The sequence below is a fragment of the Ahaetulla prasina genome, chromosome 6, assembly GCF_028640845.1.
Source record: "Ahaetulla prasina isolate Xishuangbanna chromosome 6, ASM2864084v1, whole genome shotgun sequence".
In the NCBI taxonomy this organism is placed as follows: Eukaryota; Metazoa; Chordata; class Lepidosauria; order Squamata; family Colubridae; genus Ahaetulla; species Ahaetulla prasina.
The window spans coordinates 101,006,399-101,031,766 of NC_080544.1; the positions used below are offsets into that span (position 1 = coordinate 101,006,399).

A 25,368-nucleotide genomic window follows, 5' to 3' on the forward strand; every position below is an offset into this window, starting at 1 on the left:
TGTTTGCTGCAGATGACTTGGTGTGTGTGGGGATGTTTTTTGACTTCACCACTGTGCCCATAAATGAGTATTTCAGCTGTAATTACTACATTTTTTTAATTTGCATTTATATCCCGCCCTTCTCCGAAGACTCAGGGTGGCTTACACTATGTTAGCAATAGTCTTCATCCTATTTGTATATTATATACAAAGTCAACTTTTATTCCCCCCAACAACCTGGGTCTTCATTTTACCTACCTTATAAAGGATGGAAGGCTGAGTCAACCTTGGGCCTGGTGGGATTTGAACCTGCAGTAATTGCAAGCAACTGTGTTAATAACAGACTGTCTTATCAGTCTGAGCCACCAGAGGCCCTCTGGTGTCATTAGCAATTCTTTTTTTTTTATTAGAAAAGTTTTACAAAAATTTTGACAAACATTTTCCCTCCTCCTCCCTCCACCCTCTCCCTTCCCCTCTCCCATTCACCCTTCCCCCCACCCCCCCACCCCGGAAGTTCCCAGAGCAAAATACAGGGTATTACATCTAACAATCATAAGTTAGAATACACTAATTAATCATAAACTCCCATCCCCCCTTTGGAACCTTAACTCCCCTTTTCCATAAAAACAACAAGAACAACAAAACAAAAAAGATTAACTAATGCAATACATTCCCTCCTTCATTCATAAACTGTGTGATACTTCTCGATCCGATATTGTTTTGAATGTAATCAATCCACCTTTTCCATTCCAATATATATCTTTCTTGTGAATAGTCTTTCAAATACGCTGAGATTTTTACCATTTCCCCTAAATTTGATACTTTTAATGTCCATTCTTCAATTGTAGGCAAATACTCCTCCTTCCAATATTGCGCAACCAGTAATCTTGCTGCTGATATTAGGTTTAAAATCAATTTAGTCTCTATTACTGTACATGTCATTAGCAATTCTTTACAGGAGTAAAGGCACATCTCCCTGAGCACCCTTAATCTAGTTATTGCATTGTTTTTCCCCCTCTTCAATAGTGTTTGGTCTTTTTCTCTCTCTTGACAGATCTTGAATCTAACAGCGATTTAAATAATGATGATTATGAATATGAGGATGAAGCTAAACTTGTCATATTTCCAGACCACTACGAAATTCCTTTACCCAATATAGAAGAACTGCCAGCACTGGTGAGTGAATGAGAGAATGGGATAGCCAAAAAGAGAAAGAAAAAGGATTGATGTTGGCTTTGTGGATTTAAGGAGGTCAATTGCCTCGTTCAACATAAAAGAAAACTTGTATAGACTTGTTACTGCCAACACAAATTATTATACTTAAAAAGGACACAACATGACAGGACAAACCAATTGATCATTCTGCCTTCCTTTGATGTTCAGCTAAATCTTTCCTCCGCTTCAGGTAACAATAGCTTGCGATGCAGTCCTGAGTTCGAAATCTCCCTACCGAAAGCAAGACCCAGACTCGTGGGAAGAAGAGCTGCAAATCTCCAAACATGCCAACACGCTGGTGCAAATGGACAATGGGGTCAGGATTCCACCAAGGTGAGATTGTTGTGTTTTATACACAAAGAAGTGAATTATTGAAAGAAGGGAAGGAAGGAAAGAAGGGGGGGAAGGAAAGAAGGAAGGAAGGAGAGAAAGAAAGAAAGGAGGGAGGGAGGGAGGGGAGGGGAGGGAAGGGAAGGGAAGGGAAAGGAAAGGAAAGGAAAGGGAAGGAAAGGAAAGGAAAGGAAAGGAAAATTCATGTTTCTTTATTTAAGTAAAGAAATATCTCTGAAATGATGACCCAGCAGGGCACGGATTTTCAAGCAGTAATGAAAAGGATGGATGTAATGAATAAAGTAATGAAAAGTAATGAAAAGGATGGCTGGATGGAGTCACTGAAGCAGTAGGCATGAGTTTAAATAGACTCCAGAGGATGGTAGAGGACAAGAAGGCCTGGAGGAATGTTGTCCATGGGGTCGTGATGGGTCGGACACAACTCCGCAACTAACAACAACAATGAAAAGGAAGCTGTTCTGGTGATATTCTAAAGCAGGGGTCTCCAACCTTGGCAACTTTAAGACTTGTGGACTTCAACTCCCAGAATTCCTCAGCTAGCAAAGCTGCCTGAGGAATTCTGGGAGTTAAAAGTCCACAAGTCTTAAAGTTGCCAAGGTTGGAGACCTCCGTTCTAAAGGGCTCCTGGCATAGATAACGAATACACAGCGGTCAGTTCAGAACTTTCTGAATTGATGATGGGATTGAAGAGAGGAGTGATACTTTCTTATGATTTTGTGTCTATCAGTGGTGGGTTTCAATTTTTTTTTACTACCAGTTCTGTGGGTGTGGCTTGGTGGGCGTGGCTTGGCTTGGTGGGCATGGCTTGGGGGCATGGCAGGGGAAGGATACTGCAAAATCTCCATTCCCACCCCACTCCAGGGGAAGGGTACTGCAAAATCCTCATTTCTTCCCAATCAGCTGGGACTTGGGAAGCAGAAAATAGATGGGGGCGGAGCCAGTCAGAAATTTTGTTACCAGTTCTCCAAACTACTCAAAATTTCCATTACCGGTTCTCTAGAACTGGTCAGAACCTGCTGAAATCCACCTCTGGTGTCTATACTTTGGGACTTCGATCCTTGATTGCTGAGGGGCAAAATATATTTGTTTCCTTGAGTAAATAAATAAATCTGTGTTTAGTATAAAAGAAGTAATTCTAAATCAACTCATTACAGGTAGTCCTCGACTTATCTCTTGTAACATATATACAGTAAGTAACTTCTATTAGAGAACTACAGGTTTGAAAGATCGGTGGGATGGATTTCCCTAAAATCATAGAAAACTCAGGCGATCTTTTTGCTAATCCAATCCCTGGTAGCTCTAAAGCTGGAGTCAGCTTCATGCTGGCTGTTTGACTCTGGCAATTTGTTTTTCAGTGGCTGGAAGTGCTCCAAGTGTGACTTACGGGAGAATCTTTGGCTAAACCTCACTGATGGATCGGTACTTTGCGGCAAATGGTTCTTTGACGGCAGTGGAGGAAACGGACATGCGCTCGAACATTACAAGGAGATGGGTTATCCGTTAGCAGTGAAGCTTGGAACGATTACTCCTGATGGTGCAGGTGAGTGGAAGCTTGTGTTGATGATCATTGGCAAGCCTTTTGATCTCTGTACTTTGTTTTTCACTAGCATCGTAGATGTAGTTACCAGTGTCCCAAAGGTACTTTTTCAAAAGGCAATTGGATGTTGTGGCCCACCAGCGGCCAGCAGAGCTGGCACCAGTGCCAGACAGTGAGGAGGATGGGGAGGAACATGGGCCAGTCCTGGGGGCTGAGAAAAGCTCGGATGAGGGCTCTGCGTCAGAGACAGAGAGGGAATTAGACAGCAGCGAGGCAAAGAAACAGCTGGAGCCCTTTCCCAGTGTGAGCATGTGCAGAGCTGCCAGAAGACAAGAACAAGTCAGAAAACAGGGTCGACTTGGGAGTAAAGCCACACCTTGGAGGTGATTGGCCCCTCCCATAGGTAACAAAAGAGAAGTGAACGGGGAGGGGGCTTTTGCAGGAAACAATTTGTTCGTTCGGTAGTTTCAAGAGTGGAAATTTCTGTTCGTGACTCTAAGAGACTCTGTGCCAAGTTTGGCCTTACACTGCGTTTGGAAACAAGTTATGTGGCAGCTTGCCAAACGAGATAAGGTGTGTGATAATTATTCCTTTGAAAAACTGTTTGGACAAGCCTTTGTGACTGTGAATGAAAGGAATTCACAGTCGTATAAATAAAAGAGGTTTTGCCGGGACCAATTCCTGCTTCCTGCTTTTTAAGGGAGCCTAGGTCAGAACACTGGATTTTGTTTTTCCTTGAAGACATTTCACTTCTCACCCAAGAAGCTTCCACAGAACTGAAGAAGCTTCTTGGATGAGAAGCGAAACGTCTTCCAAGAAAAACAAGAAAGTCCAGCTGCCTTTTGAAAAAGCACCTTTGGGACAACCATGACCTGTATGACTGAGAGCTTCCATAGACATGTAGTTACCAGTGGATTTGCCAGGTCTGGATTAACCTGGAAAAGCAGGAAATCCCAGATTAGACTAGGAAATGTTAAAAAAAATACAGAAAGTACAGTAACAAGTTATTCCTACAGCAGTGGTGGTGAACCTGTTGTCAGTTTTGGAAGGAAATTTTCTTTTTGTTTCTTAACTGCCACATATTTTAGCTAGGGAAGTTGGGAGGGGGTTGTTGTTGGAGCAGTAGAAAGTTAGTCATAACAACATTCCATATTCAAGGACATCCAGCGTCTAATGGAGACTGCCTGAAGATTGTATCCAATTGAGTGTGAAGAGTTGATTGGACAATGTGATGAACTTGTGGATGTGGGGCAGGGCTGTGAACTGTCAACTGGGTGTGGACAACCTGCAAGCTTTCAGTTTCGGGTTTTCCCAGCTGTGCCAACATGACATCTCTAATAAATTGGAACTTTGAGGAACCTCAAGCCTCAGAGCTTTATTTTGTTGGGGGTGTTCCTTGGAACCCTGATAGAGGTGGCACGCAGAGCCTTCTCTGTGGGCATGTGCGCTGTCGCCCCAACTCTTTTTGGGGTCTCTGCCATGCATGCGTGTGTGCCTCCCACCAGGCAGCTGGTCTTCAGGTTTCTGCGGCGCATGCGCATGCATGCACGATCACTGAGAAAACTGGCTGGACCTTCCTATATAATTCCTAGAACTAGAGCTTGAATCTAAGGAGACTGTTTTATACAGGTAGTCCTTGATTTGTGACCATAATGGAGCCTAAATTATAATGGTCCTAAGTTGTCACAGTCATAAAATGGTTGCTCATGTGACCTACCTGATTTTACAAGGTTTCTTGCCGCAGTCATTAAGTGAATTCCGTGGTTGTGAAGTGAACCCATTGTTTACTGTAGTGCAGTTTTGCTGAAAACTGGAAATTAGTGCCGGTTTTTGCAAAGCCATCGTTAAATGCAATTATGTGATTTCTTGTTGCAATAATGCAAACCAAGACAAATCATTTGGTTTTTTATTCTTTGTTGTGTTTTTCCTTGTAGTTTATGAGGACTGTATTAGATACGCATCCAATAGACACTTTCTCTAAAACTCACTGGTATTATTGGAACTCAAGTGGCTTCTGTTATTTTTCTATTGTTCTTTTTTTATGCTGTAAGTAGAGGAGGAAAGTTAGGACTGTCAACAAAATCAATTCTGAATCTCATTTTATGAAATTAAAATGTGTATAATACAGTAATTACACCCTTTTCCTAAATTTATGAACCATTCTGGACTGCTGGGGGTTAAATGTTTGAGACGTTTTTGAACTAGGTTATTCATTTATTTTTTGGACCTCTAACTCCTGGCAATTGTCTGGACTTAGCCCTGCAGTTTTCTTAGCCAGGTTTCAGAAGTTTCATTCTAAGGCTGAGACACCAGAACTGGCCCAAACTCACTTAATTGACTTTGTGCCTAAGGTGGAACTAGAACTCACAGACTCCCAGTTTTTAGCTTGGTAGCTTAGCCTCTATACCAAATTGTCTGTCTTTTAAATAGAAATTAGAGTGTGCACTTCTAAAGCAAAGATGCTGGACAAGCCAAACTGTCCAGAGGAACTACATAAAACTGCATATGTGGACTTCAAACAAAGGAAAAGACGCTGGGCGGGCATAATATGCAAATTCATAGGGTTTTCGCATACATTTGAATATTCTGTAGTTGCAAAGTTGACCAATTATCTCTCCTTCAAAGCCGCTCCAGTGCTTTATGTCTTTTTTCATCACTGCACGAAACAGATGTGATATTCAGAGACGTAACTTCCTAGCCAGTTTTTAAAAAGATTTTTTGTCTCACTTTTTCCATATGCAATTGAAGGTGGTTGAACGTACCTAAGATTCTTTTCACCTCCTTTTCCTCCACAATAACGACCCTATGAGGTGAGATGGGCTACGAGACAGTATAATAATAATAATATCAGAGTTGGAAGGGACCTTGGAGGTCTTCTAGTCCAACCCCCTGCCCAGGCAGGAAACCCTACACCATTTCAGACAAATGGCTATCCAACATTTTCTTAAAAATTTCCAGTGTTGGAGCATTTGCAACTTCTGCAGGCAAGTTGTTCCACTGATTAATTGTTCTAACTGTCAGGAAATTTCTCCTTAGTTCTAGGTTGCTTCTCTCCTTGATTAGTTTCCACCCATTGCTTCTTGTTCTACTCTCAGGTGCTTTGGAGAATAGTTTGACTCCCTCTTCTTTGTGGCAACCCCTGAGATATTGGAACACTGCTCTCATGTCTCCCCTAGTCCTTCTTTTCATTAAACTAGACATACCGAGTTCCTGCAACGGTTCTTCATATGTTTTAGCCTCTAGTCCCCTAATCATCTTCGTTGCTCTTCTCTGCACAGTGACTGGCCCAAAGTTAATTTTAAGGCCAAAGACTTTCATGCCTAAGACAAGACTAGAATTAGAATATCATCAGGAAATTCCAGACTGTGGAGTAGATGAAAAAAATAGAAAATAGAAATAAAACCTACGTATCGATATGAATCAAATGCCGGGACATATCCATGTTGAAACCAGAAGACAAGCACAGGTAGTTTTCAACATACAACAGTTCATTTAGTGACCGCTTAAAGTTACAACAGGACTGAAAAATGTGACTTATGATTGCTTTTCATAGGTATGACCTTTGCAGCATCCCCAAGGTCAAAATTCAGATGCTTGTCATATGAATGGTCCTTGCTATGTCCCAGGGTCATGTGATTACCTTTTGCGACCTTCTGACAAGCAAAATCAGTGGGAAAGCCAGATTCACTTAACAGCCAGGTTATTAACTTATCAACTGCAGCGATTCACTTAACAGCCAGGTTATTAACTTATCAACTGCAGCGATTCACTTAACAGCCAGGTTATTAACTTATCAACTGCAGCGATTCACTTAACAGCCAGGTTATTAACTTATCAACTGCAGCGATTCACTTAACAGCCAGGTTATTAACTTATCAACTGCAGCGATTCACTTAACAGCCAGGTTATTAACTTATCAACTGCAGCGATTCACTTAACAACTATGGCAAAAAAAAAGTTGTAAAATGGGGCAAAACCAGTGGTGAAAACTGAACCGGTTTACTACCGGTTCGCTGGGCTGGCTTGAATTGAATTTTATTAATTTTAAATGGGGTTTTAGTTTATTGTATATTTTACTTCTCAGGCTAATTTTAAAATAAGTTTTTAAATTACATTTTAAATTGTACATTGTATTATCTGTTTTATTTTTGCCTGTACACCGCCCTGAGTCTTCGGAGAAGGGCGGATATAAATTCAAATAAATAAATTGGCCAAGTGTGATTGGACACACAAGGAATTTGTCTCCTGTGCATATGAGAACTAATGTAAACTTACATACTGGTACAAGCAACAAGTCATTATCATCATGAGGTACATTCTCATCATAAGATACATTCATCAGAAATTATAAGATGCAACACTTACTGGTGCTCATAGGGTACAAAATAAGCAATCAACATTAATCGTATTAGGAAACTGAATAAAAGAATATGAATTGTAAGATATAAGCAACAAAGTTATACTGTAGTCATAAGAGGATAAGGTAGGGGTGAAATCCAGCAGGTTCTGGAGAACTGGTAGCGGAAATTTTGAGTGGTTCAGAGAACCGGCAAATACCACCTCTGGCTGGCCCCAGAGTGGGGTGGAATGGAGTGGAGTGGAATAGGAATAAGAATTTAATGGAATGGAATGGGATGGGATAGGATAGGATAGACTAGGTTAGGTTAGAATAGAATTCTGAAGACACATCTTTTCATTCGCTGGGCTGGCTTGAATTGAATTTTATTAATTTTAAAGATTTTTACAACCTATTCAGCTGAATAGGTTGTAAAAAAATGCTTTTAAAAGTGGGGAAAAAAGGCTCTGACGATCAGGCAGTGCAGCTGGGATCGTCACAGCCTTTTTTTAACCTTTTAAAAGCATTTTTTTAACAATTTGGCTGAATAGTTTGTAAAAAAATGTTTTTAAAAGTAAAAAAAAAAAAACCTCTGATGATCAGGCAGCTTCATTTTTTAAAAGAAGCGGCAAACTGGTGACTGGGGGATTGGGTGGGCATGGGCGGTGGAGGGACAGGGATTTTTGCTACCGGTTCTCCAAACCACCAGCCGCCATTGCTACCGGATCGGTCAATCTGGTCCGAACCGGGAGCATTTCACCCCTGGGCAAAACTAATCAAGGATCCAGTGAAGCTTTGTACCTGAATGAGGACTTGTGTTCTGTCTGGTCTCTCTCAACCTTAGCAACATTTAAGATCCTCTGGTGGCTCAGCAGACTAAGTAAGTCTGTTATTAACACAGCTGCTTGCAATTACTGCAAGTTCAAGTCCCACCAGGCCCAAGGCCTTCCATCCTTTATAAGGTAGGTAAAATGAGGACCCAGATTGTTGGGGGCAATAAAAGTTGACTTTGTATATAATATACAAATGGATGAAGACTATTGCTTAACACAGTGTAAGCCGCCCTGAGTCTTCGGAGAAGGGCGGGATATAAATTCAAATAAATAAATAAAAAAAAAGATGTGTGGACTTCAACTCCCAGAATTCCCCAGGCAGCAGAATTCTAAGAGTTGACATCCAGACATTTAAAGTTGTCAAGGTTGAGAAACACTGGGTTAGACAAAATCCAAGACAACAATCGGACCTCAGTGGGACTTCAGTAGAGACAAACAATTTGCAGTGTTGCTATGTTAGGGCTTTTGGTTCTATGGTGTTCTGCTGGGGGTAACTCTTTCTCGCTTCTCTCTAGCCAGCCATTGGTTACTCTTAAAAATATCCCCGCAAGGTTCATTTAAAGCCACACTGACGCAGAAAAGTTGACGAGGTGTCATGCTGTATCGTGACTTCACCAAAAAAGCATGAGGCCTCTCTGAACTTACATTTATAGAAGGGAACAATAACTCGCAGTGAGAAACAGTGGCTTTCTTAAATTGGAATGCCAGCAAAAGGCCATGTGGTGTATCTATAAATGCCAACAGCATCATTCTAGGTAGACAAAGGGAGGGAGAATGCTGGGCTTGATAAATGCTTGGCAGAAGAATAAGTAGAGGGTTGTTGTTTTTTACCCCAATGCCAAGCAATGTATTTTCTGAAGAATGGAGAGTGGAATGGAGTGGAGTGGAATAGGAATAAGAATTTAATGGAATGGAATGGGATGGGATAGGATAGGATAGGATAGACTAGGTTAGGTTAGAATAGAATAGAATTCTGAAGACACATCTTTTCATTCGCGCGGGGCTGGCTTGAATTGAATTTTATTAATTTTAAATTTTTATTAATTAATTTTAAATGGGGTTTTTAGTTTATTGTATATTTTTACTTCTCAGGCTAATTTTAAAATAAGTTTTTAAATTACATTTTAAATTGTACATTGTATTATCTGTTTTATTTTTGCCTGTACACCGCCCTGAGTCCTTCGGGAGAAGGGCGGTATAAAAATCAAATAAATAAATAAATAAATTGGCCAAGTGTGATTGGACACACAAGGAATTTGTCTCCTGTGCATATGAGAACTAATGTAAACTTACATACTGGTACAAGCAACAAGTCATTATCATCATGAGGTACATTCTCATCATAAGATACATTGTTATCATCATAAGATACATTCATCAGAAATTATAAGATGCAACACTTACTGGTGCTCATAGGGTACAAAATAAGCAATCAACATTAATCGTATTAGGAAACTGAATAAAAGAATATGAATTGTAAGATATAAGCAACAAAGTTATACTGTAGTCATAAGAGGATAAGGTAGGGGTGAAATCCAGCAGGTTCTGGAGAACTGGTAGCGGAAATTTTGAGTGGTTCAGAGAACCGGCAAATACCACCTCTGGCTGGCCCCAGAGTGGGGTGGGAATGGAGATTTTGCAGTATTCTTCCCTTACCACTCCCACCAAGCCACACTCACAGAACCGTAGTAAAAAAATTTGGATTTCACCACTGGGATAAGGAAATAGGTAATAGGCAAGATGAGAAGGATAACAGTAATTGCACTTAGCACTAGCACTTAGACTTCATAGTGATTTTTACAGCCCTCTCTAAGTGGTTTACAGAGTCAGCATGTTGCTTCCAACAATCTGGGTCCTCATTTTACCCATCTCAGAAGGATGGAAGGCTGAGTCAACCTTGAGCCTGGTGAGATTTGAACTGCTGAACTGCAGCTAGCAGTCAGCTGAAGTAGCCTGCAGTACTGCACTCTAACCACTGCACCACCTCGGCTCATAATACAGCCCTACTAGGTAGTTCGACAGAATTAGTTATTTAGCATAGTGATGGTATGGAGAGGTCTTTGAGTCTAGTTGTTTTGGCGTGCAATGCTTTATAGCAGAGGTCTTCAAACTTGACAGCTTTAAGACTTGCGGACTTCAGTTCCCAGAATTCAGCAAAACTGACTGGAGAATTCTGGCAGTTGAAGTCTACAAGTCTTAAAGCTGCCAAGTTTGAAGACCTCTGCTCTAGAGCATTGTCTTGAGAGAAGAAGTTGAAACAGTTTGTGTTCAGGATGTCAGGGGTCTGTAGACATTTTCACAGTCCTCTTTCACAATACATGATGACAGTGATGTTATCCATTCAAATCGTGTCTGGCTTTTGGTGATTTTATGGGCCAGGTCTCTCCACATCTTCTGATCCTGCACTATTTCGATGAGTTTTTCTATGCTCTGGCTGGTAGCAGCTTTGATGGTGTCCAGTCACCATATTTTTGACAGCCTGGTTTCCTTCTACCAATGACTCTTCCAAACATAAATTGCTTTCTGCAGCGCATTCCCCCGCATGACACGGGCAGAGTAAGTGAGATGTAGTTTGGTGATTTTGCCTTTTAGTGATATGTCTGCTGTTACGTGCTCCATGGAGTACTTGCTTCTTACTCACCTTTGCTGTCCAAGAAATACGAAGGGGACTTTCCTCTAGCACAACAGCTCAAACAAGTAAATATCAGAGATATTAAATATCAGCCTATCAGAGAAGGATTCAAATACATAGAAGGGTTCAAATTCGAAATGCTATCGCTGATAAAATGTTTTATGTTTTGCTGTTTAACTTAAGGGGATTTTAGCAACGAAGCAAAAACATTAACAAAGTCACAGGAGATGTTAAAAAAATCTAGTCCATTCTTCCTTTGATTGATTTGCTGAGATCTGCCGTTTACAACATTATGGTTGTTGCCGGAAAAATATCCTAATGAGAATCATGAACTATTCGTCATTGAGAATATGGTCATGATGAGCAGAAGAGGATGCATGTGTTATTGCTGTATTTGATCTTCCTGTCAATATTCCCAGTTGTGGTTGAGTCTCTATCCCTACAGCAAGAACATTTTTTGTTTGATCATTTGCAAGGATTAAGAGCCCAAGAGAAAAAAAAAATCCACATCAGCCAGATTCTGTAGCTTGCTCTGAGATAAAAACAGATGTGGATGTAAAGCCTACAGGTATCTGTTTAATTTAAGGTGACTTGCAACATAAAAGCATTAAACAAATGTAAAGAAGGGCCATTAAGACCTCTGTCCTTTAGTTAGCTTGACTGAAGTTGACACAGTGGCTAGAATAATTATTTGTACTTACAGAGGGGTTGAATTTCAATAACTCATTGCCTCTGGCCTGAATGAATGAATAAACAAATGAAACGCGATTATTTATCTAATTAGATATATACCCCCCCTTTCCTCTTGGAACTCAATGTAGTATAAAGCAGGGATCTCCAAACTTGGCCACTTTAAGCCTAGTGGCTTTCAACTCCCAGAATCCCCCAGCCAGCAAAGCTCCAGTACTGCATTCTAGCCACTGTGCCACCTTGGCTCATTACGGTTTGTTGGAAGTTGACTTAGAATCTTGTTGCTTCTCCTGCCATAGTAAGTGGAAAATTTCTGTTAGAATTTTTTTTTTTACCTGCATATCGTACCTCCTTGATATGTCGAACATGGAATATTAAATGCTATTGATAGTTTATATTTTGTGGAATTATCTCTTTGTTCTTATTTTTGCAGATGTTTATTCCTTTGAGGAAGAGGAGGCTGTTTTGGATCCTCATATCGCCAAACACTTAGCTCATTTTGGAATTGACATGCTCCAAATGCATGTGGTAAGTGACTCGTCTTTTATGAAGATGCTGTCCTAAGCGCTTGGTTACCATAACACACAAATGTGATAAATACCTCAGGAAAACAAAATGTCAGTGATAAATAACAACAGTACTTAGACTTATATACTGCTTCACAGTGCTTTACAGCCCTCTCTAAGCGGTTTACAGAGTCAGCATATTGCCCCCAACAATCTGGATCCTCATTTTACCGATCTCGGAAGGATGGAAGGCTGAGTCAACCTTGAGTAGATCAGGATCGAACTCCTGGCATTGGGCAGAGTTAGCCTGCAATACTGCATTCTAACCACTGCAGCATTATCGCTTCTTTTGTTTTCTTCCTTTTTCTACATTTTATTCAGTTTAGGCTCTTCTATTGAAATATAGCTGATAAAATTTAAAAAAGGGAAGGAAATGTTATTTGTCTAAGTAAGAAAAAAACATGGGGTGTGATCTGTCTACTAAACATAAATGGATTTTTATAGTAAAATCCTTGCTTGAACTTACCTAATATATATGAAGATAAGTAATGACAGAATCACTTCTATAACAGCTAAATCAAATGATCTCACTCACACTCAGTAACTAATAGAACAATGGGGTCCAAAAAAGTCCCTTTCAGCAGAATCGGACAGTGAGGAGGTTGGGAGGAACATAAGCCAGTCCTGGAGTCTGGGGAAGGCTCGGACGAGGGCTCTGCGTCGGAGGCAGGGATGGGGCCAGGGCCATCTGGGAGTTACATGCGGACTCCAGAGCCTCCAGAATCTGATGTCAGTGAGGCAGAGGAACAGGGGGAGCCTGATCCTAGTGTGCGCACGCGCAGAGCTGCCAGAAGGCAAGAACAGTTAAAACAAAAGGGACGACTCGGGAGTAAGGCTTGGAGATGATTGGCCCCTCCCATAAGACATAAAGGAAGAGCAAAGGCACGTGGGCCTTTGCAGGAAGCAATTTTGTGGATGGTGTCGGTTTAAATTCTGAAGCTCCATTTTGACTCTGTGCTCCCTGATGGCCTTGCAAAACTAATTGCCAATTAGGTCTTTGGCAGTGTGTCAAGGGAGATAAAGGTGGGTGTTTACCAGCCTTATCTGAAGGACTGTGGCAGACTTCTGTTGGACTATTTATAAACTCTTGGTGCTTCAGCACATGCTGTAAATGAAAGGAATTCACAGCCGTTAAAATTTTAAAAAGGGGTTTTAGGACTAATTGTGTGCTTTTTACTATATCAGGAAGCCTAGGTCAGAACACAATCCTATTATTCTATGTTCTAAAGCAGGGGTCTCCAATCTTGGCAACTTTATGACTTATGGACTTCAACTCCCAGAATTCCTTCCATGATGGCTGAGGAATTCTGGGATTTGAAGTCCACAAGTCATAAAGTTGCCAAGGTTGGTGATCCCTGTTCAAAAGAAGGTTTCTAATCTAGAGTTCAGATAATCTACTTTATCCTCTTTTAAAACAACCAGCTAAACTTTACTCTAGATGTAGAAACTTACTAGACTGTAATTTCCTTAATAGCTTTATGATCTATAGATCATTCGAATTTCAATGAATTTCAAAACCATTTGTTTTTGAAAGAAATTTTATTTTCAAGACAAGTCTAAAAGCAAGAATCCAAACCCAAATGAAATTTGAAACTCAAAAGTTCTGAATCCTGTCATAGCATCTACACTGAATCTCCATAGCAGTGATATTGGAAGTAGTTATATGCTCAAAGTTTTACTGTATATGACAGACAAATGTTTGCAGTACAGGAAATCCTCAATCTACGACCACAACTGAGCCAAAAAATTTATGTTGCTAATTGAGAAATTTGTTAAGTGAGTTTTGCCCCATTTTACGACATTTCTTGCCACATTTCTTGCCTAATTTAACAACACTGTGGTTGTTAAATTAGTATTTATTTATTTTATTGTTTATTTATTTATTTTATTTATTTGATTTTTATACCGCCCTTCTCCCGAAGGACTCAGGCAACAATAAAATACAGACACTACAGTATACAAATTTAAAATGCAAGTTAAAAAACTTATTATAATTAGCCTAGAACTTTAAGAATTTATAAAAACCAAAACCCCATTTAAAATTAGTAAAAAATTTAAAATCGATAAAATTTATGTAATTTAAAATTTAAAATTTAAAATTTAAGCCAGCCCCGCGCGAATGGAAAGATGTGTCTTCAGTTCGCGGCGGAAAATCCGAAGGTCAGGTATTAGGCGTAAGCCCGGGGGAAGCTCGTTCCAAAGTGTGGGAGCCCCCACAGAGAAGGACCTTCCCCTGGGGGCCGCCAGCCGACATTGCTTGGCGGACGGCACCCTGAGAAGTCCCTCTCTGTGAGAGCGTACGGGTCGGTGGGAGGCATGCGGTAACAGCAGGCGGTCCCGTAAGTACCCAGGCCCTAAGCCATGGAGCGCTTTAAAGGTCGTAACCAACACCTTAAAGTGCACTCGAAAGGCCACAGGCAGCCAGTGCAGTCTGCGCAGGAGCGTGGTTGTTAAGTGAATCTGGCTTCCCCATTGACTTTGCTTGTCAAAAGGTTGTAAGAGGGGATCACATAACCTTGGGACACTACAGCAGTCATAAACGTGAATCAGCTGTCAAGCATACAAGTGTAAATCACATGACTGAGGCAGTGGTGGGTTTCAAATTTTTTTACTACTGGTTCTGTGGGCGTGGCTTAGTGGGCATGGCAGGGCTTGGTGGGTGTGGCTTGGTGGGCATGGCAGGGGAAGGATACTGTAAAATCGCCATTCCCACCCCACTCCAGGGTAAGGATACTCAAAAATCCCCATTTCCTCCGGATCAGCTAGGACTTGGGAGGCAGAGAATAGATGGGGGCGGGGCCAGTCAGACTTTTTACTACCGGTTCTCCAAACTACTCAAAATTTCCACTACTGGTTCTCCAGAACTGGTCAGAACCTGCTGAAATCCACCTCTGGACGTGAGGGGATGCTGCAGCGGTCAAGTGTGAAAAATAATCATAAGTCACTTTTTCCAGTGGTGTTCTAACTTCGAACAGTCACTCACTGAACTGTGGTAAATTGAGGACTACCTGTACTTGAATGTTTTTTGTAGATGTAAGGAACATTTTATGTACAAATTATAAAATTTATTTGTTTATTTATAAAATGTATTGGCTGCCCATCTCACCACAGAGTAACTCTGGGCTGCTTGCCATCTTAAAAAAGATCAAAACTACACAAAGCCTAAAAGACATCATAAATAAAATGCTCTTCAGATTGACCGAAAATGCGACCTAACGGTGGGATCCATACATTGATTTCAATTACTTGGATAATTCAGCAGGTGGAGACATAGTCACGTATACAGCATATCTCAGCAATCGTAAAATAAGGTATTTTTATGCTGAGAAGTCTTTCCTTTTGGGCTGAATAGTTGTTTGTAGCTAAACAAGTTGTATGGTGTTTTTTTTTCCTTTTAAATATCCTGCCTTTGTAAGCTGGTAGCAAGCTTTTTTCCCCTGTTTCTTGCAGACTGAGAATGGCCTGAGAGATAATGACATAAAACCCCGAGTGTCTGAATGGGAAGTCATCCAAGAATCGGGCATGAAGCTGAAACCAATGTATGGACCTGGATATACCGGCATGAAAAACATGGGGAACAGCTGCTACATCAACAGCGTATTGCAAGCCATTTTCAGTATTCCTGAATTTCAGAGGGCGTAAGTCATTTCCAGGAGTTTCATAAAAACTCAGTTTTCACAGATCAGAAACAAGCAGATTGATGGGGGCGCTTTTGGGGAAAGGCCACAGAGATGGTGTAATGGTGTTTACAGGTAGTTGTTGTGACCCAGGCCCAAGTAGGTAGTAATAAACTTAGTCTGTGGAAAAACAAACAAATAAATAAATAAAATGCTGTTCAGATTGACCGAAAATGTGACTTAACGGTGGGATCCATACATTGATTTCAATTACTTGGATAATTCAGCAGGTGGAGACATAGTCACGTATACAGCATATCTCAGCAATCGTAAAATAAGGTATTTTTATGCTGAGAAGTCTTTCCTTTTGGGCTGAATAGTTGTTTGTAGCTAAACAAGTTGTATGGTGTTTTTTTTTTCCTTTTAAATATCCTGCCTTTGTAAGCTGGTAGCAAGCTTTTTTCCCCTGTTTCTTGCAGACCGAGAATGGCCTGAGAGATAATGACATAAAACCCCGAGTGTCTGAATGGGAAGTCATCCAAGAATCGGGCATGAAGCTGAAACCAATGTATGGACCTGGATATACCGGCATGAAAAACATGGGGAACAGCTGCTACATCAACAGCGTATTGCAAGCCATTTTCAGTATTCCCGAATTTCAGAGGGCGTAAGTCATTTCCAGGAGTTTCATAAAAACTCAGCTTTCACAGATCAGAAACAAGCAGATTGACGGGGGCGCTTTTGGGGAAAGGCCACAGAGATGGTGTAATGGTGTTTACAGGTAGTTGTTGTGACCCAGGCCCAAGTAGGTAGTAATAAACTTAGTCTGTGGAAAAACAAACTTTATTCGGATAGCTGGGAATTACTTCATTCCCAGTGTCGTTCAACTCGAAGTAAAACAAATGCCTCCCAACACAAATTCCTCAGTTATCTCACAAACCTTAGTCCAATTAGGCAAACTGCCAAAGGCCCTTCCTGGCAAACGTCCAGAAGCCACAAAAACAAAGACGTAAACGAAGCAGAAGACAAAGCAGAAGACTCAGCTACAACATTGTTTTCCGGCAAAGCTGAAACACCAGTGCTGGTCTGTTTTAAGCCTTATGAGAGGGGCCAATCATCTCTTGGCCCTACTCCTGAGTTGACCTCTCTGCTTGAGCTGCTCTTGCCTTCTGGCAGCTCTTCTCATGCGTGCATTAGGAACAGGCTCCTCCTGTTCCTCTGCCTCACTACTATCAGTCTCTGGAAGTTCTGGAGTCCGCACCTCACTTCCCGATGGCCCTGGCCTCACCTCAGCCTCATCGCTCTCCGACTCCGTTGCCAGCTCCGTAGGCTGCTGATGGACCACATCAGTAGACTTCGACCATAATTGAGCCCAAAATTTCTGTTGCTAAGAAAGGCAGTTGAGTTTTGCCCCATTTTTTAAACTTTCTTGCCACAGTTGTTGTTGAGTAAATTACTGCAGTGGTAAGTTATTACCACAGATGTTAAGTGGTCTCTGGCTTCCCCATTGACTTTGCATATCAGAAGGTCACATGACCCTGGGACACTGCAGCCATCATAAATATGAGTCAGTTGCCAAGCGTCTGAATTTTGATCATAGGATCATGGGGATGCGGCAACAGTCACAAGTGTGAAAAACGGTCATAAGTCACTTTTTTCAGTGCTGTTGTAACTTTGAACAGTCGCTAAGTGAAATGTTGTAAGTCGAGGACTATCTATAATGTGATGCAAGTAGACCAGGCTACAATATCTTTGCCTGTGATTGATATTTAATTGTGTTAAAAGCTAGGTTTGTTTTTTCTAAACCTTTTAAGATTTGGAGACCAGCAGGTTGCTTTCTTGCTTTCAACATCGTTACTTTTCTATGTGAGCGCAAAAGGTCTTTGGTTATTCGGGTTTTCTCCCACGTAAAATTGGAAGTGTCTTGGCGACGTTTCGACGAAATCCCATTCGTCATCTTCAGGCTTCAGCTTCGAGTCCCTAACACGAGGAATGACACCAGACCCACACTCACGAGGTCCACACAGGATGTCAACAACACACATCCACCCAGAAAGCAGACCCAAACCCACACTGATCAGGAAGCACAACCAAGGACCAGAATCCAGACCGCAGCTGCAACATTAGCCATTTCAAACCCCTCCAATCCATACATACAGCAGACAGACACCCATTATGAAGATGTAGCACGACCACAAACACGAAGCCAAACAACAGCAATGCAACTCACCAGCTCAAATCCCCCTGCAACTCACATTAATCTGAGCACAACCAAGCCCCCACCCAAACAGGACACACCCCCAGCCAATCAGAGCACAAAAAACCCCATCCAATCAGAGCACAGCCAAGCTCCCACCCAATCAGTTCAAACCCCACTAGCAGTTAAAAGGAAAAACAGCTGCAATCACACATTGCTGAAGCTTAAACCAAAGACCTACATATATATATGTATGTATGTGTGTGTGTATGTATGTATGTATATATATTTGTGTGTGTATGTGTGTGTAAACATGCCATGTATAAATATAGATGAATCAAAAGTTGGAATTAAGATTGCCGGAGAAATATCAACAACCTCAGATATGCAGATGATACCACTCTAATGGCAAAAGTGAAGAGGAACTAAAGAGCCTCTTGATGCGGGTGAAGAAGGAGAGTGCAAAGCTGGCTTGCAACTCAATATTAAGAAAACTAAGATCATGGCATCCGGCCCTCTCAATTCCTGGCAGACAGATGGGAAGAAATGGAGGTAGTGACAGATTTTATTTTCCTGGGCTCCGAGATCACCGCAGATGGGGACTGCAGCCAAGAAATTAAAAGATGCTTGCTCCTGGGGAGGAAAGCTATGGCAAATCTAGACAGCATACTAAAAAGCAGAGACATCACCCTGCCAACAAAAGTGCGTATAGTCAAGGCTATGGTTTTCCCAGTTGCAATATATGGCTGTGGAAGTTGGACCATAAGAAAGGCTGAGCACCAAAGAATTGAGGCCTTTGAACTCTGGTGCTGGAGAAGACTCCTGAGAGTCTCTTGGACTGCAAGGCGATAAGACCGGTAAGTCCTAGAGGAGATCAACCCTGACTGCTCTTTAGAAGGCCAGATCCTGAAGATGAAACTGAAATACTTTGTCCACCTAATGAGAAGGAAGGACTCACTGGAGAAGAGCCTAATGCTGGGAAAGATTAAGGGCAAAAGAAGAAGGGGACGACAGAGAACGAAGTGGCTGGATGGAGTCACTGAAGCAGTCAGTATGAGCTTAAATGGACTCCAGAGGATGGTAGAGGACAGGAAGGCCTGGAGGAACATTGTCCATGAGGTCGCAATGGATCGGACACGACTTCACAACTAACAACAACAATACATGGCAGAATACATGAAACAGGAAGTCGCCTTTAAGTGGGAGTGAATTGAATGAATATTGCTTGCTCTGGACAAAGTTGTATTAATTGCCTTGTTATTTTCATATTTTGGGTGGTCTCTTTAGACTATTGTGAAGTATGATCAATTGCATCTTTGCAACAAGAGTAAAAGCACCCCCAATTTAGCCTACTCCTAAAGGCAATATGGACAAAATCTATATGATTTTCATGACAACTCTACAGATGTACAGTAGTATGGCTGGCTTAGGAATTCTGCGGAGTTGAAGTCCACAGGTCATAAAGTTGCCATAATTGATTACCCCTGTGCTAGCTGAAGATTATCAAAATATCAATAGAATACCAGCTTGGCATGGATTTCACAAAGAGCTGAAAGATTATATGAAACGTTATATACTTTGGTATCGATCTGATAGTGTTTCTGCATATCGTAAAAACAAATGCCTCCCAACACAAATTCCTCAGTTATCTCACAAACCTTAGTCCAATCAGGCAAACTGCCAAAGGCCCTTCCTGGCAAACGTCCAGAAGCCACAAAACAAAGACGTAAACGAAGCAGAAGACAAAGCAGAAGACAAAGCAGAAGACAAAGCAGAAGACAAAGCAGAAGACAAAGCAGAAGACAAAGCAGAAGACAAAGCAGAAGACAAAGCAGAAGACAAAGCAGAAGACAAAGCAGAAGACTCAGCTACAACGTTGTTTTCCGGCAAAGCTGAAACACCAGTGCTGTTGTAACTTTGAACAGTCGCTAAGTGAAATGTTGTAAGTCGAGGACTATCTATAATGTGATGCAAGTAGACCAGGCTACAATATCTTTGCCTGTGATTGATATTTAATTGTGTTAAAAGCTAGGTTTGTTTTTTCTAAACCTTTTAAGATTTGGAGACCAGCAGGTTGCTTTCTTGCTTTCAACATCGTTACTTTTCTATGTGAGCGCAAAAGGTCTTTGGTTATTCGGGTTTTCTCCCACGTAAAATTGGAAGTGTCTTGGCGGCGTTTGAATCCCATTCGTCATCTTCAGGCTAGTATTTATAGTGCTTGGAGAAAATTTCTCCTAGAAGCAAGCTGTAAACACCTAGCCTGAAGATGACGAATGAGACTCGCGTCACCAAGACACTTCCAATTCGGAGAAAACCCGACAGTAAAGACACACACACACACACACATATATATATGTATGTATGTATATGTATATATATTTGTGTGTGTGTATGTGTGTGTGTATGTATGTGTGTGTAAACATGCCATGTATAAATATAGATGAATCAAAAGTTGGAATTAAGATTGCCGGGAGAAATATCAACAACCTCAGATATGCCGGTGATACCACTCTAATGGCAAAAAGTGAAGAGGAACTAAAGAGCCTCTTGATGCGGGTGAAGAAGGAGAGTGCGAAAGCTGGCTTGCAACTCAATATTAAGAAAACTAAGATCATGGCATCCGGCCCTCTCAATTCCCAGCAGATAGATGGGGAAGAAATGGAGGTAGTGACAGATTTTATTTTCTTGGGCTCCGAGATCACCGCAGATGGGGACTGCAGCCAAGAAATTAAAAGATGCTTGCTCCTGGGGAGGAAAGCTATGGCAAATCTAGACAGCATACTAAAAAGCAGAGACATCACCCTGCCAACAAAAGTGCGTATAGTCAAGGCTATGGTTTTCCCAGTTGCAATATATGGCTGTGGAAGTTGGACCATAAGAAAGGCTGAGCACCAAAGAATTGAGGCCTTTGAACTCTGGTGCTGGAGAAGACTCCTGAGAGTCTCTTGGACTGCAAGGCGATAAGACCGGTAAGTCCTAGAGGAGATCAACCCTGACTGCTCTTTAGAAGGCCAGATCCTGAAGATGAAACTGAAATACTTTGTCCACCTAATGAGAAGGAAGGACTCACTGGAGAAGAGCCTAATGCTGGGAAAGATTAAGGGCAAAAGAAGAAGGGGACGAGAGAGAACGAAGTGGCTGGATGGAGTCACTGAAGCAGTCAGCATGAACTTAAATGGACTCCAGAGGATGGTAGAGGACAGGAAGACCTGGAGGAACATTGTCCATGAGGTCGCGATGGATCGGACACGACTTCACAACTAACAACAACAATACATGGCAGAATACATGAAACAGGAAGTCGCCTTTAAGTGGGAGTGAATTGAATGAATATTGCTTGCTCTGGACAAAGTTGTATTAATTGCCTTGTTATTTTCATATTTTGGGTGGTCTCTTTAGACTATTGTGAAGTATGATCAATTGCATCTTTGCAACAAGAGTAAAAGCACCCCCAATTTAGCCTATTCCTAAAGGCAATATGGACAAAATCTATATGATTTTCGTGACAACTCTACAGATGTACAGTAGTATGGCTGGCTTAGGAATTCTGGGGAGTTGAAGTCCACAGGTCATAAAGTTGCCATAGTTGATTACCCCTGTGCTAGCTGAAGATTATCAAAATATCAATAGACTACCAGCTTGGCATGGATTTCACAAAGAGCTGAAAGATTATATGAAACGTTATATACTTTGGTATCGATCTGATAGTGTTTCTGCATATCGTAAAAACAAATCATGAAAACACCGAGTCTCAAAAATTTTATTTATTTATTTATTTATTATTTAAATTTTTATACCGCCCTTCTCCCGAAGGACTCAGGGCGGTTTACAGCCAGATAAAATAAACATTCCTATTACAAAATAAATACTATTAAAATACCACTAAAAAACTTATTCAATTTGGCCGCAATTAAAATTTAGCAAATAATAAAACCCATTAAAAACCCATTAAAAACCCATCGATAAAACCCAATTAAAAACCCATAAAAAGCTAACCCAGTCCAGCGCAAATAAATAAGTGAGTTTTGAGCTCGCGGCGAAAGGTTCGGAGGTCCGGAAGTTGACGAAGTCCTGGGGGGAGTTCGTTCCAGAGGCGGAGCCCCCAGAGAAGGCCCTCCCCCTGGGTGTCGCCAGACGACACTGTCGCGCCGACGGCACCCTGAGGAGTCCCTCTCTGTGAGAGCGCACGGGTCGGTGAGAGGTATTCGGTAGCAGCAGGCGGTCCCGTAAGTAACCCGGCCCTATGCCATGGGCGCTTTAAAGGCGTTCACCAATACCTAGAAGCGCACCCGGAAGGCCACAGTGCAGCCTGCGCAGGATAGGTGTCACCCGGGACCCCCGAGGGGCTCCCTCTATCACCCGCGCAGCTGCATTCTGGACCAACTGCAGCCTCCGGATGCCCTTCAAGGGGAGCCCCATGTAGAGAGCATTGCAGTAGTCAGGCGAGGCGTCACAAGGCGTGGTGACTGTGCACAAGGCATCCCGGTCTAGAAAGGCGCAACTGGCGCACCAGGCGAACCTGGTGGAAAGCTCTCCTGGAGCGGCCGTCAAATGATCTTCAAAAGCCAGCCGTCCATCCAGGAGAACGCCCAAATTGCGCACCCTCTCCATCGGGGCCAATGACTCGCTCCCGACAGTCAGCCGCGGACTCAGCTGACTGTACCGGGATGCCGGCATCCACAGCCACAGCTTGAGCCTGTTTCTCCCCATCCAGACCCGTACGGCTTCCAAACACCGGAACAGCACTTCGATAGCTTCATTGGGGTGGCCCGGTGTGGAAAAGTACAGCTGGGTGTCATCAGCGTACAGCTGGTAGCTCACACCGAAGCCACTGATGATCTCACCCAGCGGCTTCATATAGATGTTGAACAGAAGGCGAGAGAATCGGCCCTGCGGCACCCCACAAGTGAGGTGCCGCGGGGTGACCTCTGCCCCCGTCAACACCGTCTGCGACCGGTCGGAGAGATAGGAGGAGAACCACCGATAAACGGTGCCTCCACTCCCAATCCCCCAACCGGCGCAGCAGGATACCATGGTCGATGGTATCGAAAGCCGCTGAGAGGTCTAATAGGACCAGGGCAGAGGAATAACCCCTATCCTGGCCCTCAGAGATCATCCACCAACGCGACCAAAGCCGCCTCAGTGCTGTAACCGGTCGGAAGCCGGACTGGAGCAGGTCCAGATAGACAGTTTCCTCCAGGTGCAGGGGAAACTGATATGCCACCATACTCTCTACAACCTTCGCGAGCGGGTTGGAGACCGGACGATAGTTACCCAAAACAGCCGGGTCAGGAAGGCTTCTTGAGGAGGGCCTCACCACCGCCTCTTTCAAGGCGGCGGAAGACTCCTCCAACAAGGAAGCACTCGTAAGCCCTGGAGCCAGCCTCGTGTCACCTCCTGGTGGCCAGCACCAGCCAGGAGGGGCACGGGTCCAGTAAACACGTGGTGGCATTCAATCTACCCAGCAACCTGTCCATGTCCTCGGAGTCACAGGGTCAAACTCATCCCAAACAACATCACCAAGACCGCCCTCAGATACCCGTCTGAATCGCCACAATTTTGGTCCAGGCCGTCCCTAAGCTGAACGATTTTATCGTATAGATAACTGTTAAACTCCTCAGCACATCCCCGCAACGGGTCATCCCGCTCCCCCTCGTGAAGGGGGGGGCGGGTCACCCGGAACAGGGCAGCTGGGCGGGTATCTGCCGGCGCAATGAGGGAGGCGTGGGGCGCCTCGCTTCCCTCAGTGCCACTAGGTAGGTCCTAGTATAGGATCTAACTAGTGTCCGATCAGCCTCTGAACGGCTGGACCTCCAGGAACTCTCTAGGCGTCTTCTCCGGCGTTTCATCCCCCTCAGCTCCTCGGAGAACCAAGGAGCCGGTTGGGATCTGCGCCGGGTCAGAGGCCGCAAAGGCACGACACGGTCTAAGGCCCCGGCCGCAGCCCGTTCCCAGGCTGCAGCTAGTTCCTCTGCATGGTCCCCAAATATTTTCCCAGTGAAATTAATTCTCCTTTCAGTGGAAGTGCAAAATAAGGAATGCAAATAGAGCCTTTCTGCTATTGTAGTACAGGAGTGATGAATGGCAGCAGGGAGGGCTTCATATAACCTAAAGTCTGGTTTGTCCTATATAAAAGATTTCTGATTCTGATTTCTGATTCTGCCAAAGGAGGCAACCTCGTGAGCATTATTATGGGATTCCAAAATGTCTGCCTTTCTCAAATAAAAGTCGTTAATATTTGTAATTTTTCAATGTTTTCTCCTTTTCCCATTTGTCTTCTGGTGCTCTTTATGTTAGGTACGTGGGAAACCTTCCAAGGATATTTGACTACTCTTCTTTGGACCCAACACAAGATTTCAATACTCAAATGTAAGTGGCTGGTTACTTTTTAGCAGCGGTCCCCAACTTTTCCCAGCTCTGTGGACCAGTGGCTAGAAGGGGGGGAAAAGAGACGGGACGGTTTCGCGCACGTGTACCACTTGCACAAATGCGGCTTCATGTGCGTGCACGCTTGCCTTTCTCTTCTGTGGCTCGGTTCCCAACGGGTTGTGGCCCAGTACCAGATCACAGACTAGAGGAGTTGAGGACCCCTACTTTAGAATAGAATAGAATAGAATTTTTTATTGGCCAAGTGTGATTGGACACACAAGGAATTTGTCTTGGTGCATATGCCCTCAGTGTACATAAAAGGACAAGATATGTTCATCAAGAATCAAGAATTTATAGAATGTGAAAGAAAGCTTATTTTGTGGAGAGTCGAAGGGGATTCTCAGTCATCCAGGTCATGGTTGTTGGACTGCTGAATTTTATCTTGGTAGGAGGACGAGACATCTTGTTGTAACATAGGAGAGCAAACCCACCAGGACAAGTTTCAGTGGTCCAGCTATATTTGACAAAAAAGGGCCACTCTTTTGAAGACAGCAAATCCATATTTTGACAGAGAGGACCACTGGTTTGAAAGAGGAGCTCAAAGAGGCCATCTATGTTAAAATTGAACAGCCCTCTCTCAATAGAAGAGAAAGATTGCACCACCACATATCTCCTCTCTACAACACAGTCCTTCCCAACTAAGAAGGTTTCACACCTATTTTCACTCTGATTCAGGTGACTCTGAGAGTATAGATAAATCCCCAAGTGGCCTCAATGACTCTCAGAGAGCTAAAGACCAACTTTCAGAGTGCTAAGGACCAAAGAATATAAATCCTTCTATTCCCCACCATTCAGTCCGAACTGAAGAAGCTTCCTGAATAAGAAGCAAAACATTTTCAAAAGAAAAAAAAGAAAATCCAGTTGCCCTTTGAAAAGCACTTTTGGGACTTGAGGATCCAGTAGTTCTCTTGGGAATGTCTGATGAATCCAGATTAGGTTCCCGTTGACAGATGGCTGAAATAAAGTTACTTTCTGCTTCCTGTCCT

The 25,368-nt window shown here is 42.7% G+C and overlaps 1 protein-coding gene across 6 annotated transcripts in view; it reads left to right on the plus strand.

Annotated features, from left to right (window-relative positions):
- Nucleotides 1-25,368, plus strand: part of USP13 (ubiquitin specific peptidase 13) — a 127,535-nt gene that overhangs the window by 52,892 nt on the left and 49,275 nt on the right. For 3 of the 6 annotated variants that reach the window (XM_058189083.1, XM_058189082.1, XM_058189084.1), the window contains 6 exons: nt 1,034-1,155; nt 1,385-1,527; nt 2,901-3,085; nt 12,007-12,101; nt 16,236-16,423; nt 24,251-24,322. In XM_058189083.1, the coding sequence (XP_058045066.1) occupies nt 1,034-1,155; nt 1,385-1,527; nt 2,901-3,085; nt 12,007-12,101; nt 16,236-16,423; nt 24,251-24,322 (805 nt within the window). Of the gene's footprint in view, nt 1-1,033; nt 1,156-1,384; nt 1,528-2,900; nt 3,086-12,006; nt 12,102-15,589; nt 15,778-16,235; nt 16,424-24,250; nt 24,323-25,368 lie in introns of all 6 variants that reach the window. The other 3 variants (XM_058189080.1, XM_058189085.1, XM_058189081.1) reach the window with 1 other exon arrangement.